Source organism: Branchiostoma belcheri, unplaced genomic scaffold (assembly GCF_001625305.1).
Source record: "Branchiostoma belcheri isolate BF01 breed outbred unplaced genomic scaffold, Haploidv18h27 scaffold86, whole genome shotgun sequence".
Lineage (NCBI taxonomy): Eukaryota > Metazoa > Chordata > Leptocardii > Amphioxiformes > Branchiostomatidae > Branchiostoma > Branchiostoma belcheri.
The window spans coordinates 627427-643101 of NW_017804531.1; the positions used below are offsets into that span (position 1 = coordinate 627427).

Below are 15675 nucleotides of genomic sequence, written 5' to 3' on the forward strand. Positions count from 1 at the left end.
GGCTTTATACTTTACGGAGTCGTCCCAGAAGAAAAGTAGAATTATTCATTCCACCAATGACTGCCTAAGAAAGCCTACTTGTCAAGGGATTTAATGATAAACGGTGTAATCGTGAATGATATTGCAACTTTCATTGTGGCTATTTTTATTTCTCATTGACTCGTCGTGTACCCTCAAACCGGCTTGGTTGTAACTTAGTTGGATGCATGTTTAACACAGGTATTCTAACAGGCGAATAGTGTCATGATCATACATGTATGTAGGCCCAAAACGTAAAAAAAGGTCCCGTTCCACTCTCTGCAGAGCATAGGGGTGGCACCCATCTCCATTTCTGTAGCCCTTGGGCCACACCATTGTGCAAGCACTACAGCAGGTGGGCTAGCATACGGTACGTTGGGAAATTTATGAAATGCAGTCTTATCTTCAAGACACATGGAGTTTATCTGCTTCCAATACATGTACGTCAATTTCAGAGATAAACCCAGAAACGTTCACGTCGTAAATCTACACTATCCAAGCATTAATGTATTAATGTATTCAGTTATACCCCCATTCCACTATGACGGCGCTCTCACGGCGCTCTCTCTGCGACCTGAAATTGGCCAGAGCGCGGAGAGAGCGCCAAGGTCGCCATGGGAGCGCGATGAGAGCGGCATGAGCACCGTCACCTCGGCGATGGTAAGGAACGGCGTCACACCATCGCCGTGAGAGCGCCGAGGACGGCGATGCAACGATGAGCGCTCTGGCCAATTTCAGGTCGCAGATAGAGCGCCGTGAGAGCGCCGTCTAAGTGGAATGTATGGGGACCTCAGTACTAGTTCATCTGTCCGATTGCCGCCGTGTATACGTTAAATCTTGTACGTGTAACACTCCAACAAGGACGTATAGAGTGGTCCTTATCCTACGTGTGGATGTAATGTTGCGATGAATCATTCCTTCACACATCTACTGACGGAAAAGGCCACACGACTCAGCCGTGCGATTGTGTATATGTCAGTCTGCCCTGACGGGGGATCGTCGTTGTTCCGGCAGCTCCATGGAACCAAAGTCTGCAGCTCACTGTAGGATGACGACTACATTACTGATCGTGTGCGTCGGATCTGTAGGATCGCACCATTCACGGTATAGCAGGCTCATTAGGTACCGGTAAAACACATCGGTCCTGGGCGTTATCCCGGACAATCTCTACAGCTGGGGCTATCCGCCTATCGTGGATAATAAGGCACAGTCGGCTGCCAAGGGTACGGTATAGGGACGGATCATAGTTTAGCAGATATTGTTACCGCATCTTTGCGACAAATAACTATTGGTGAGAGATTTCTTTTGAAATCGTGTTTGAAAGAAGAAGAGTGCAAAATTATGATCCGTCCTTTACCTGTTAAAGGCATCCAATGCAATTTCAGGGCAGCGAAAGGACAAATATTCTGGATGAGGAAACTGTCTGATATTGACATTTACTGTCATTTTCGTCATCATTTTATACTTGATGCCTTTGAAATAGCCAAAAAACAAGCTACGTGAGGCGTCCCTGTTTTTGATACCACCCATAAATAGGTAGAACCAGCCTAGCTAGATTCAACTTGTTACCCTTAAAACTGACGAGAATATTGTCGTTTAAAATCAGGTTGTGCCGCCCTGCATTGGATGCCTTTAGCATATACAACACACTGAATGATCCCGTTAATGTTTGCCAGTTTGCAAACCCATTGCCCGTCTAATCTTTGTTCTTCCTCCTTGCGTTAAGCCTGTCTTCCTTGCCTTGCCCTTCTTCCATTCTTCCTTACCTTCCTTGTTCCAAGCCTGAACTCCAGCCTTGTTAGCTATACGTCCGCTCCCAAAACTTGGCTTTCCGCTTTTGGCAGATAGTCGACTTTTTATGAGCAGATCTAAGGCTAAGAAGACTGGGTTTTAGCTATAGGCTACCTTCTTCCCTGTTCTTTCCCTTTTCAGTCTACCTGTTCTCTATCCTTGTAAAGTCTTTGACAGCTCCCTTGTTTAGGTCTAACAGGCTAAGTCGTGTCCTGAATCTGTCACCTAACTGACCCTAACGTGGCGGTGCATAGATTGAGACGGAAAAGTCAATAATGTCTATAGATACATCGCAATTACCTGGTTATTTATATCGACATCGTTAGTGCTATTTCAGTTGCAAACAAAACCATTTGTATTCATCACCACGAATTATTATAACATTCGTAATCAGCCATCGTTATAAAAGTCACGAAAAATACATAAATCCCTTAGAAAATATTGCACGAAGCCTTTAAAGCTACGGGTGATTGTCAACAAATGGATACTGAATCGTCGGCATGATTGGGTAACAAAGGATAAGTACCAAAGGAAAGGTTACTGGAAACATTACTGGGTGATTTCGTAACCAAATGGAACATATCCGTGGTGGATAGTCCCATTCCGTAAACGCCCACGCGACGCGAGCAAAATTCTTCACGAACAGTTGTAGAGATCCACAATGACAATGGGAGCTCCTCATCATATTAAAACGACTCAACAGACGTAAAGTTCAAGTCTAATTATATCTTGGCATGGGGACTGTTCCAAAATGCAGCGTTCCCCAGGCGTGCTATTTTTAAAAAGCAAAGATGAATTAACAGCATAGTAATCGTCTATTCTGTCTCATCTAAACAGTAAGTGCATATCGCCAACCTGTACCGTACTGCCTCTTGAAAATCTCTTAAAAGGCAACTGTGTATGAAAGTAAGAGTGTTTCAAAGCATTTCAAAGCAGTGTATGTTGGCTAGGATGAGAAAGCCATGACTACGATGCAGTGAAATGATATGTGTCACCCATACACCCGCTTACTTTACAACCGAAGTTTCAGAACCAAGGACATGTCATAGGCTTACTTTATAACCGGAGTTTCAGCACCAAGGACATATCATATGAGCCACACTGCGATGCAGTGAAATGATATGTGTCACCAACACATCCACTTACTTTACAACCGAAGTTTCAGAACCAAGGACATGTCATGTGATCTACACGTAGATCATTAACAAGACGCGTGTCGCTATGTAATGCCGTTGGCGGTAATGAAGTCCCCGGCATCCCCGTGACGATGGAACAAAATACCGGAGGCTATAGCCGTTTATTGAGGTGGGAAATCTTCGCGCGGAACCATAAAATCAAAGTAGATGCGGTGGAATCAGTACTTCCTGCCACATTACCTGGGAGAGTTACCGGCGTCGTGAGAACGAGGAACGCTCGGATATGGAAGTTGACAACTCGCTTTACGTTGAAGGTTTACCGCTTCTTTTTTTGTCGCTGTTCTGGAGATGTACTGCGTCGCCTTGGCTTTTACAGAGATTACTTTCCTGAATAGCTGGGACGGAGATACGGCAGACGTTTTGTCCTGTGTGTATGGGTGACGTCTGTGGGGCTGTATCAGTCAGAGTGCCTGGCTGAGATGACGAGCTTTTTCCTCGCCGCCTGAGACGTTGATAAAGAGGAGGGGAGTTTCTATGAAACTACATGTGTGTAGTTTGGAATGGAAATCCATTTCGCTGATAAAAGTCCGCGCGACTTGATTGACTGTCTGGGTGTTTAGAACTAGCAGTAGAAGTAGCAGAGGCGGCGGTGTTAAGATTACGTACGCAAGTACGCGCGCACTCAGAGATTAGACACGAAATTGGGATCAAATAGTTTGCGTGAACGTACAAATGGCTTTTAGAGAGGTAATTTATACATTCATACATTTTCTATTCCTGATAGAGTAGCTAGAACCAAGGTTTCTTCGCCCGTTTGCGTCATACCTACCCACACAACTCCCGTCATAGCCACGCCAAGTCATTGCTTATTGAGAATAGTGCCCCGACGTTTACACGTAAGGGAAGAACGTACGTTCCCTAACAGTTCTTTCCCAGCGCCTGATACACAACATCCCCACAGAGCCAAGTAATAAAGGGTTGGGACTTGCCATGATTGCAAGTTGGCTGTTTCACCCAAATTGGCTGCAGGGTGTGACTATTGGACTTGTACATTACAGCTACATCGTCCAGTGCGCAATAACTTACAGGCGGTAACTTGCAAAGTCATCTCAAGTTCATGGATTGGGCAGTTTGACTTCGCGCTATTGATCGTAGTCGACGTAAATCAAACCTTTTTCAGTGAACCGAACGTTCACAATGATGTGTTCAATAATTCAAGATTTGGCAAAGACGAATCATTGACCATTCTTATCTTACAGTCGAAACGCTCTTTTTCACGTGTTTGTATCAAGGCTGATGCAAAATGAATGATTCACGAATTTCCGATCCTTAGTAAGAAGTAAAAACTGGCAAGAAACCTCGCACTACATCACATATGGATCTTGTGGGCCGTCCAAAGCATTGCAATACTGCACAAACTCATACAAAGCCTGGGTGCCACCATGCTAAGTTAAATACAGTTCCATGGGAAGTGTATGATTCTCGCGTAACTAGGATGGCACCCAGGCTAATTCTATACCGAATGTGCTGCCCAACACACAAATAACACAGTTCAGGAACGTAGATATACACACATATGGAGATCCCACTCATTGCAATGCTACAATGGGTGCCACCCTGCTTGCACGGGGAGTATATGATATATATTAAAGGCTGTATAGATATTAAAAAAACTCCCCAAATGATTGTAAATGTTCATACCTACCCCATAACAGCCACCCACTCTTGTATTAGATTCCCATACTAGCCACCCACTCCTGTATTACATGCGTTAGCCTCATGAAAATGTAGTTAGTGTGTAGTTAGTAGATGCCATACTTCGTACCCTATTGTGAAATAAAGTTGTCATTATCACTATAAATCTCGAGTAAGTAGGATGGCACCCAGACTAATTCTACACCAAATGTGCCGACGCAAAACACATATAAGAATGACACTAGATGTACAAGACAAACGTATAGAAATGATGGCCCTACCGATGAAGATGTGACCGACCAGCGTGCAGGGCAACAGAACACTGCACCGAGGCTAATTCTACACTGAATGTGCCGCCCAAAAGGACGACCCAACGTACATATAAGACAGTAGATGTACAAGAGGTACAAAACACGTAGAAATGTTGGTCCTACCGATGAAGATGTGACCGGCCATCGCGAAGGGCATACAGAAGACTGCACAAAGGTTAATTCTACACTAAATGTGCCGCCCTAAAGGACGACCCAACGTACATATAAGACAGTAGATATACAAGAGGTACAAAAGAAGTAGAAATGAAGGCCCTACCGATGAAGATGTGACCGGCCATCGCGAAGGGCATACAGAAGACTGCACCAATGCTAATTCTACACTAAATGTGCCACCCAAATGGGCTACCAAATATATACACAAGACATATATACACAAGACAGTACATTAAGACGAAACGTAGAAATGAAGTCCCTACCGATGAAGATGTGGCCGACCAGCGTGAAGGGCATACAGAAGACTGCACCAAGGCTAATTCTACACTGAATGTGCCGCCCAAAAGGACGACCCAACGTACATATAAGACAGTAGATGTACAAGAGGTACAAAACACGTAGAAATGTTGGTCCTACCGATGAAGATGTGACCGGCCATCGCGAAGGGCATACAGAAGACTGTACCAAGGCTAATTCTACACTAAATGTGCCACCCAAATGGGCTACCAAATATATACACAAGACATATATACACAAGACAGTACATTAAGAAGAAACGTAGAAATGAAGGCCCTACCGATGAAGATGTGGCCGACCAGCGTGAAGGGCATACAGAAGACTGCGATGAGCAGATCGCTGACCGCCAGGTTGAAGATGAAGAAGTTGGTGACCCCCCACATCCTGCGGGTCCGGCCGATGACCACCACCACCAGCAGGTTGCCCACCACGGAGCCCAGGAACACCAGCGTGTAGCACACAGAGTACACGGCGATGGCCTCAGGCGTCTGCTTGTGCTCGGAGAAGGTGAACGTCAGCCCGGGGTCCATGTCCAGGTTGGTGCCGTTGTTGGCAGGGGAAGAGGTCTCGTTGTTGTCCATCTTTGCACTGAGCGGTAACTCGACGTGTTCCTTTTTCCTGAGCAGTTCTCTAAAACTAGCGACACGCTACGCTTTAGATAGACTCTTTGCTGGGACGTTCTAAAACTAGCAATACGTTACCGTTTTTAGCGTATAGATGTTGGCTAGGGAGGTCTCGCTGTTGTCCATCTTCGTACTGAGCGGTAACTCGACGTGTTCGTTTTTGCTGAACAGTTCTTTAATGTAGTAGCAACTCGCTACGTTTTCGAGACTCTAGCCACGTTCTAAAACTAGCAATACGTTACCGTTTTTAGCGTCTAGATGTTGGGACGTTGCCAGATGGTGATATATACTGACCAGTGCAATTTAGAATGCCAGAATTTTTGCCCCTGTCAAAATATGTGCAGCTCAGGTCCGTGTGCACATCCTAAGTAACTCCGCGCTGGCCTAAGTACGGACTATCAACAGTCCAGGGGAGTACTGGCCATCGATTCAAGCTCACAAGGCCACCGGCAAGCCGCTCAGAAGAAAAAAAACGCTAATTAATCATAGAGCTTCAGTCACAGGGGGAGACATGGCGGAAATTATACCTTACTGGTAATGACGGTGTTCAGTTCGGCAAGGAGGGCTAACTCTACCGCCGCCTGTTATCAACGCCTTGCACCTTTGCAGCGTGCATTTCTGTCCCTCTGGTCCGAGGATTGAGGCGGTGAAGCCGGATGTGCGGGGAATACAGCCCGGCATGAGCTGTGTGGCCTGTATCTCCGACTTACATCAACAGCTAGAGCGAGCAACGTCGGGGGGAGGCCACCTCTGAACTAATTGTCCACACGTAAACCCCTGACACACATACATTGACCAGTCTGCTCGAGTAATCTAAAGCTACCACCTCCGCACTCTGTGGCTAACGCGGCGTTATCATGCGTGGCCAGTCCCGTCCCGTGCTCGGGGGAGGGTTTAGAGAAGCGGGCAGGAGGCTGTAACGTCACCGGCAGCTGAGATGAAACGCGATCTCTGAGGCTTCAGGGCGGCGTCGTGCTCGGCCTATCTATGGGGAGCGGCTTCAGGTGGCGGCCGCTGACGTACATGTACAAGCCTCATTCTATCGTCCTACGCTCGAGCTGTGTGTGTGTGGGGGTTCTTCAAGTAGACGTACTCTGTCAGCTGTCGCCTAAGTTTCACCGGCGGCAGTTTTCATGTCTGAAGAAGAAGATGTGACACTCGGATGTGGCTGTGATCGGTTCTTTCCGGCCCGGAACCTGTGGGTGTGAAATTGAGTTGATTTACTGACTTCGTTCCGGCAAAGCTGGGGAGAATATATGGCTCGGTTCTTTGTGTGTTAACTCTCCAGGTATGCTCCTGGCTGAAAGTGCTACATACTTAGTCTCCAACAGACTCCTTTGCAGGTTGGATAAATAGTAGAAATCGGCCTCAAAAGGAGTGTAACTGGCCAGGAGTTAGCCGGCCATTGAAGGACCAGTTTGCCTGCACGGAAATTTGGTCCTACCATGCATATGGTACCATGGTAAGGCCAAAGAGATTAACGTTACATGCAAGCAGAATTTTGCATGCAGACGCTTAAAACGTGAAACTAGACAACGTTAACATGAAGAGATGTTTAATCTACCTGATTCTGTATAAAAAAAGCAACTGTATAGAAAAGAAACTCGTAATGAGCATAAACATATCAGCACAAGAGACATGTGTGGGACAATGCAGTACAACATCGCAGTACTTACCTTGCTCGCTAGCTAGAATCGAAACCACTATACGTCAGGAAAACCGTGGGGCACTGCACACTGCGAACACCTCAGTAGAACTGGCCACACAGCCTCACCGTACCTGACTTAAACAATTCTCAGCACTTCTCTGTGATTGGACGAATCTTTCAGCCAATAGGAAAAGCCGATACGGGAATGGGCGGGACTTAAAATAAACTCCGTTGTGGTGTTTCATGTGATGGTGGGATGGGCTTTCTAGCCTGACTAAATCGCGCTCCTAGCGGCCGACCAGCTTGAGTGTTACCCATCCTATGAGATGTCAATTAAACGCATCCAGCGAGAGATTGTGCAAACACAGGCTATGTATGCGTCTTTAGTCTAAGACCAAAAGATTTTAATTTCGGTATGAGGATAATATTGAGATGTACTCATAGGCCGGAATTGATACTTGCTTTCTATTCTAACTCACTTCTTGTATCCATTGTCAGTGAGGACGGCAGGCAATCTTTATAACAGCCTCTTGTCTAAATGTGTAAGTTCGTATGCAGTTTTAATCATTCCTGACAAGAAGAATTTTCGTAGGCATTCGAAATGACAGACTGGGCAAACTGGGGGTGCAAAAACCAATAAAAATGTTGACTTTGTAGTCCTTCGAGTGACGCAGTTGACCATAGCCAAAGATAAAAGAGACCACGTCGATGAAGGTTAGACATCCAGGTAATACGATATGCCAAAAAACAGTTACTCAAGCAACTGGATATGATTTTGAAAACGTCAGACGTCAGACGTAGCCCCCTTCCCTCAACAGGGAAGGGGGGCTACGGGTCGATCTTTCCGGCACTTGGGATTTGGCACTCCCAGCCCCGAGGACAGACAACACTTAAGCTCCTGTCCTGTATAACAGGAGCTTTCAGACTAAGTTGCATCATCTTGTCTTGACTTGTCTGACTTTTGTTCCTTTTTCGACTTCCAAAAATTTGTCTTCACTTTATTTGCATATCAATCAACAGGTTGTGTATATAAACCTGCTTTCCCCTCTGGTCTCTCAGTCACTGACGAAAGCTAGTGGATACTAGCTGAAACGTCTGACGTTTTCAAAATCATATCCAGTTGCTTGAGTAACTGTTTTTTGGCATAAAAGAGACCACATCTAATGAAAATCCCATATATTCCTGTACACTAAAAGATAATAAAGACAGAACATCCGATGAAATGCAGAGAAAGCATCTGATGAAATAAAGAGAGCACATCTGATGAGAATCCCCTATATCCCTGTACACCTAACCCCCGTGCTGGGTGCCGAGGACTCCATCAGTGTTCGATGCAGCGTGACGCCAGGGACTCGGTTAGCCGAGCTGCAATATCGGGGTCCTAACAAGCGTTATTAATGCCAATCTACCTCATCTCCGCCGCCTGACACTTCTGTTCTTTTATTTATCCTAGGACAACGCGTCAGTTCTGGCGTGTCGAGCTGGCGCCACATGGACGGAGAGGTTTGGGCTTTAGGTTACTTTTGGCGTGTTTCAGGCTTTTTTTAATCGAGCTTTCTTTCTTGTACTGGTATCGTTTTTGTGTTGGGCTGGCATAAAAATACCAGTACAAAAAGGAAAATTAAATCCTGCTTGCCTCTGCTTCGAGTGTAGCGTTTCTGATTACTTTGGAGTGCACAGTAAGGATGGCAATCTCGGCCTGGGTACCAGACCTTAGGGTCGGCTTGCGGGTGATTTTTCTACCTAGACCTTTATTGTCTTCTTCTATTACGCTGACTCTTCTATTGCGCAGACCAAAGTTGCAAAGGAACCTAAACGGTAATTGCGGCCTGGTTTGGCGGCCGGTGACGCTACTAGCGCCGAAGAGCTCACGGGGGCCTGGTTACCAGGCTAAGTTAGGTCATGCCAACTGTTCACAGTACTGTACATGTACGTCATTACGACGAGAGCCAATCAGAGCGCAGTATCACCTGGTAGGTCACTGCCACTCCGACCAATGGCCGACAAGAAGGTCAGGGTTACTTCTTTAGCAGTATTACTTTACTAACTCACTCATCCTCCTCCGCACAAGGGTGTACTGTGTAGTCCGATGGATTAGTGAGAAAGACGTCAGCGGGGGCGTTAGGCCACAGCAAGTAAATCTTATGGATGACAGCCCACGCAGACTCCAAGTCTAATGTGATAGGGCGAAAAAAACAAGAATGGAGGTTACAGGGCATGACATCACAACCAACAGGTCTTTTATTCTAAGTATTATTGTTTTCAACAATATTACCTGTCCTTGTAGATGTGTATATATCTCAATTAATTAGAACAATTGTAGTAAAACGGCTTGTCGTACCATCATGGGCAGCTACGTACACTGGATACATGTCTATCTTCGACAGCATACATTGATTCAAGTAAAGGGTCAAGGAAAAACTCGCTTTAAGGACGCCAAGCCTGCGGAACCACCTTATGACAAGGCTGCTAGTGGAGGCGCCGTACAATCATCCACGGCTTTCTTGATAACTTAATGCGGATCGCAAATACTATATTTCTAACTCTTTAGCTTCTTACTGTCCAGACAAGTATGTATAGCAGGAGTGCAACACTTATATCTATTACGGCATTAATGTGAATGAATCCAGACGGTCAGTCAGTTCACTCTTTTAGATATTCTATCACTTTTTGCTAGTATTACTCTCTTAAGGGTGCGTGTCCGAATTTAAGTCAACAGTGAAGAATAAGGTCAAGAGAAAGGTGAAGGAAAAACTTAGCATTCCCCTCTTAAGGCTGCTTGTATATCTAGGTCAACATACATTGAAGGAAAGGGTCAAGGAAATACCCGTTTTATGGACGCTAAACCAGCGGAACAAGCTTGTTACAAGGCTTGACTGCGGAGGCGCCGTACAATCACCCACGGTGACTTAAAGCGGCTCGGAAATATTACATTTCTAACTCTTGAACTCGTTATTGTCCAGACAAAACTATGTATATGAGAAGTGGGAAGACTTACACCTGTTACAGCATTGTGAAGGAATCAAGACGGTCAGTCAGTTCACTCTTTTAGATATTCTATCACTGTTGGCTAGTATTTCCTTCTTAAGGGTGCCTGTCTACTTAAGTCAACAGTGAAGAATAAGGTCAAGAGAAAGGTGAAGGAAAAACTTAGCATTCCCCTCTTAAGGCTGCTTGTATATCTAGGTCAACATACATTGAAGTAAAGGGTCAAGGAAATACCCGTTTTATGGACGCTAAACCAGCGGAACAAGCTTGTTACAAGGCCTGGCAGCGGAGGCGCCGTACAATTATACATGGCTCCTGTTGACTTAATATGGGTTGTTTAGCCGGCAGTTGACGGCGCCTATAGAACGTTGCACAGTTACTTTACATCGCTGGCATTTACTCTCATGTACTGTCCGTTGGAGATACAGTTTCAACATATACAACATACACATCTACATCATTATTTAAGTAATAATTTCATGAAAAGCATAAGTTTGGTCAAAAGCGACATAAAATGGTCCACAATGAATCCCTACTGACCCAGAACAGACGGCAACCTTGGGGGAATTCATACCTTCTGTTGCAGCTAGACATAAAATTATTTGATTGGTCTTTGCCAAAATCGCCAAAACCATAGTGATAAATATAATGCCAAATAGAGCCTCACCCGTCCTCTTTTATTACCAAGAATTATTTTGTACCTTTTACTTCTTTTAAACATAAATGTCTTGTATGTGCTATACTCGTAAACCTTCTCTTTACTATGAGTTGACGTCTGTTCCTGATGTCGGCCATGGTGCCCGGAACGACACAGCTGACCTATAGTACATAGGCAGGCTGTCAACAGTAATATGTGTCGCCGTGATACACTTTGTAATATAACAGTGTAGTATTGGCGCCTGAAGTCGGGCATATGTTATCTGTGGGAGACACTATTCAACGTCGACCTAATTGACTAATTTGTATCATCCTTGTCTTGTCTAACTTTTGTTTCCTTTGGGACTTTCAAGAAATTTGTCCTCACTTATTTGCACATCAATCAATATTTCGTGCTTATAAACCTGCTTTTCTGACAATTCTCCAGTGTCACTGACGAAATCTTAAGGTAGTGATTGCTACCTGAAACGTCTGACCGTTTCCAAAATCATATCTAGTTGCATGAGTAACTGTTTTAGCGTATCTTATTACCCGGATGTCTGACCTTCACCGACATACTCTCGTCGTCACCAGGATCATACATGATTGATTACATAACGTCATTATGAGCTTTCCAGATTTCCGCTACTGCATCTGTGGAGCAGCTGGTTTAACTGTAAGATTGACATATCAATAATCCTGATGATGTCTGATCCTACTTATACCCTGCAATATTATCTATGATTGATATATCTAATATAGACGTTGTCATGTGTGTTCATTTCACTCAAAGTACACCATGTCTGATCCTACCCTGCAATATCATCTATGATTGATATATCTAATGTAGACGTTGTCATGTATGTTCATTTCACGCAATCTACACCACGTAAAAATATGATTTTACGCGTTTGAATCTTAAGCTTGTTGGTTTTATTTATAATATTCAGGCTTTACGTCGGTGAAGGTTAGGCATCCAGGTAATAAGATACGCCAAAAATCGTAACACTTTTGGCAGCACATCTTAAAAATGAGAATATTGTAGCTCAAAGCCTGAATGCCAAAAAACAGTTACTTAAGCAACTGGACATGATTTTAGAAGCGGTCAGACGTTTCAGGTAGCATCCACTACCTTTCGTCAGTGACACTGGAGACTTGCAGGAGAAAGGCAGGTTTAAAAGCACTTCTTCCCGCTCCTTGATTTATTCCACCTTACATAATGCTCCACCTTGATGTCCAACCTTCACCGACCTAAAAGCACATCGTTCACTCTCACATGGATGCGGAAACAGAGTGAAAAGATTACCCAGACCCAAAGTGTTGTCAGAACCCATTCCAATTCTTGTAAAAGTGAGTAGAATTTAAGTCTCGGAATCTAGGTTTGTCCCAGTTTAACTGCCGCGGTCCTTTTATCATCCCATACCGCCTAAAGCCATCACGACCGGCTCTTGGCCCAAAGTCCAAAGAAAAAGGGAAGATTGATATTAATGGCTACAGCGGAAAGCTGTGTCAAACTGATAAGACCACGCCAAGTAAATTTTATGGATGACGTCCTTTGGAGACCCTAAATCTAATGCGAGAGGGCGAAAGGGCCCTAAAAAACAAGATGCCTGGATTAGAAATATACTAAGAGACGACAAATGTTAGGACACAAATTGAATGAGGTGACACAGTGTAACAAGTAAGAAGTCTTTTATTCATCATCAAAACAGCAATAAATCAGGTGGAACAGCACTTGTCGTCCTGTGCTTCAGATAGATGGAGCGGTCAGCAAGTTTCTTCAAATGTGGCAGCATGTACCAAACTGAATTCCTAATGGGAGTCTTGCTTGATGCTTCATAAGCTTTGCTCCGTACAAACCTATTTGCGGCACTGTCGTGACTCTTTGGTCATAGTTACAGGAAGCGGAATTTCTTGTTTTTTTTTCTAGGAACAGGCCAAAATCAATGCGCGCGCGGACGTCATCCATAAAATTTACTTGGTGTGGCCTAAAAGACGATCAATGCTGTACAGAGGTTAGCCTCTCATTTCACGCCGCCGATTCAGGGCGGCGCCGGTGTTGTAATGATTGACGTCTCCGGCCCAGTTTTACTTACAGACATTCATCAGGAGTCATTATGAAGAATTTGAAAGAAGGAGGAAGACAGGATTTACTTATTGAGAGAAAAATGACTGATGCAAAACTGTGTCACTTGCCTGGCTGATACACACACGTCCTATTACCGATTTCTCGGAATTGCCCACATTACTTTGACTTGGGCGTCCCTTTAGACAGACCCTTTTCTTAAGCCTTTTTGCTTTTCAAACCTCTTTTTACATGTCTATTTATCTGGCATAATAGTTCATGCCTTTTTCCTTGACTCTTTTCTATTTTGAAATACACGTTTGTTGATTAAAAAAATCCATTTAGTTGCCATCTTCTTCTCCTTTTCCGTAATAAAAAGTCCAATTATCTGGGATAATTCATCATTGCTCCTTTTCTTGACCGGTAGACCGACATTTTTTTTCTATTTTCAGACACTGGACAAGTCATTTTTCTTTATTCATTCGTCTTGAGCTTTAACTTTAATAAAATAAATCCATTTAGTTGGGATAATAAATCAGTTACTTTTTTCTTGGCTAGTCGACATTTTCCTATTTTAAGATAAGCCATTTTTCTTTATTCAATCGTCTTTTCATTTGCCTTTTATAAAATAATCCATTTAGTTGGCGTAATATATCAGTTCCTTTTTACTTGACCCGCCAACATTTTTCTATTCTAGACAGGTCAGTTTCTTTATTCATTCGCCTTTTCCTTTAATAGAAAAATCCATTTAGTTGGGATAATACATCAGTTACTTTTTTCTTGACTAGCCGACATTTTAAGCCAAGTCATATTCTTCATTCAGTCGTCTTTTCCTTTAATAGAAAATCCATTTAGTTGGCTCAATACATCAACTATTTTCCCTGACCCACCGACATTTACCTATTTTTCAGACAAGTCATTTTTCTACGCAGAGACTCTATTGAGGTGTATAATGTATCGTTTATTATAGAGGCTCCTCTCCAATCTTAAGGTATTAACAAGGGAAAACCCACGTATCCAGCTGCGATGCTCTTCATTGGTGTGGAAAATACAGGCTCTGTGGCGCCGGGTTCTCTCCCAGGCATGCGGGCACTGCATTAGGAGGGGGACGTGAAGGATAGACTCTACATGCTTCCGTGGTCTTGCGGAGATGGAAACTATGCATCAGACATTCAGAGAAACAACTAGAAAGAAAAGAAATGCTGCGACAGAAGGCTGGAATAAAGAATTCCATGAACTGGTGTCACGTTTCGAATTCAACCCCTCCATCTTCCACGTCTAGACATTACTAGACTATCTGTCAAACTTTTATCAATTTTTTATACGTACTTTTCAAAGGTGAAGGTGAGATGTGTTTAGGATATAATAAAGAATTCTAGGAACTGGTGTCATGTTCCAAATTCAATCCCTCCATCTTCCCAGTCTAGACATTGCTATATTATCTGCCAAACTTTTATTCATGATTCTTACGTACTTTTGAAAGGTGAAGGTAATTTGATAACTTATAGGTGTGAGGAAAGGATGCATCGCTAGTTACCTTACCATAGACCTAAGCTGTATGATGATGAACTTTGTTAATCACGATTGTTTCGTATTTTGTCAACTTGGTTTTAATACATATATTTTTGGCTTTTGATCGTATTCTTAATGTCAAAAGCTCTTCGTTCGTTCTTTTATTGCATTCTATATTATCTTTGTAACTTTCAACAAATGTCATGTCGCAATTTCTGTGTACATGCTAGTTCATTGAATTAAACTGAACTGAACTGAACTTCCTCTTTTTTTTCAGCCGCTACTGACTCTGCCTCCTCCCAGGGGATGTTCGCCCTTCTCAGGTCTTCTTGTAAAGGTCCTCCGCCATGCTATCGCTCGTTAGAAGTTAGAGAAAATAATTAAGGGCAGGGCCTGCCATTTGGGAAAATTAGCAGACGTGCTCACCCGTTCAACACGGCCTGTAATTTCCGTGGGTGTAATGATAGCGGAGCCAACAACCAGGGCAGAGATAAATGTCCTTCTTCCCGGCATTATAGCTCTGACGTCACCGTCAGCGTGATTCCGCGGACATAAATGTACCCAATGGGTCATCTCCTGCGCCGCAGCTATTAAACCACGCCGGCCGCAAATTAAAAATCTACTCGGGGAGCGCGATTGCATACCTCATTCACCGGCGCGAACAAGCAAAGGATTAACTCAGAATCAGGGGAGGGATTTGGTCCTAATCCCGCAACAGACAGGGATGATTCTGTCGGTCTCACAGGCAGCTGTTAACTGACGATCCATCAGCAGGACGCGT

The 15675-nt window shown here is 44.0% G+C and overlaps 1 protein-coding gene across 2 annotated transcripts in view; it reads right to left on the reverse strand.

Annotated features, from left to right (window-relative positions):
• Positions 1–5934, reverse strand: part of LOC109487205 (neuropeptide FF receptor 1-like) — a 37979-nt gene extending 32045 nt beyond the window's left edge. The window contains exon 1 of one of the 2 annotated variants that reach the window (XM_019791188.1): positions 5703–5934. In XM_019791188.1, the coding sequence (XP_019646747.1) occupies positions 5703–5805 (103 nt within the window). In that variant the 5' untranslated portion in view covers positions 5806–5934. Of the gene's footprint in view, positions 1–5388; positions 5407–5702 lie in introns of those variants that run through there. The other variant, XM_019791187.1, reaches the window with a different exon arrangement.
• Positions 5935–15675: the final 9741 nt, after the last annotated feature.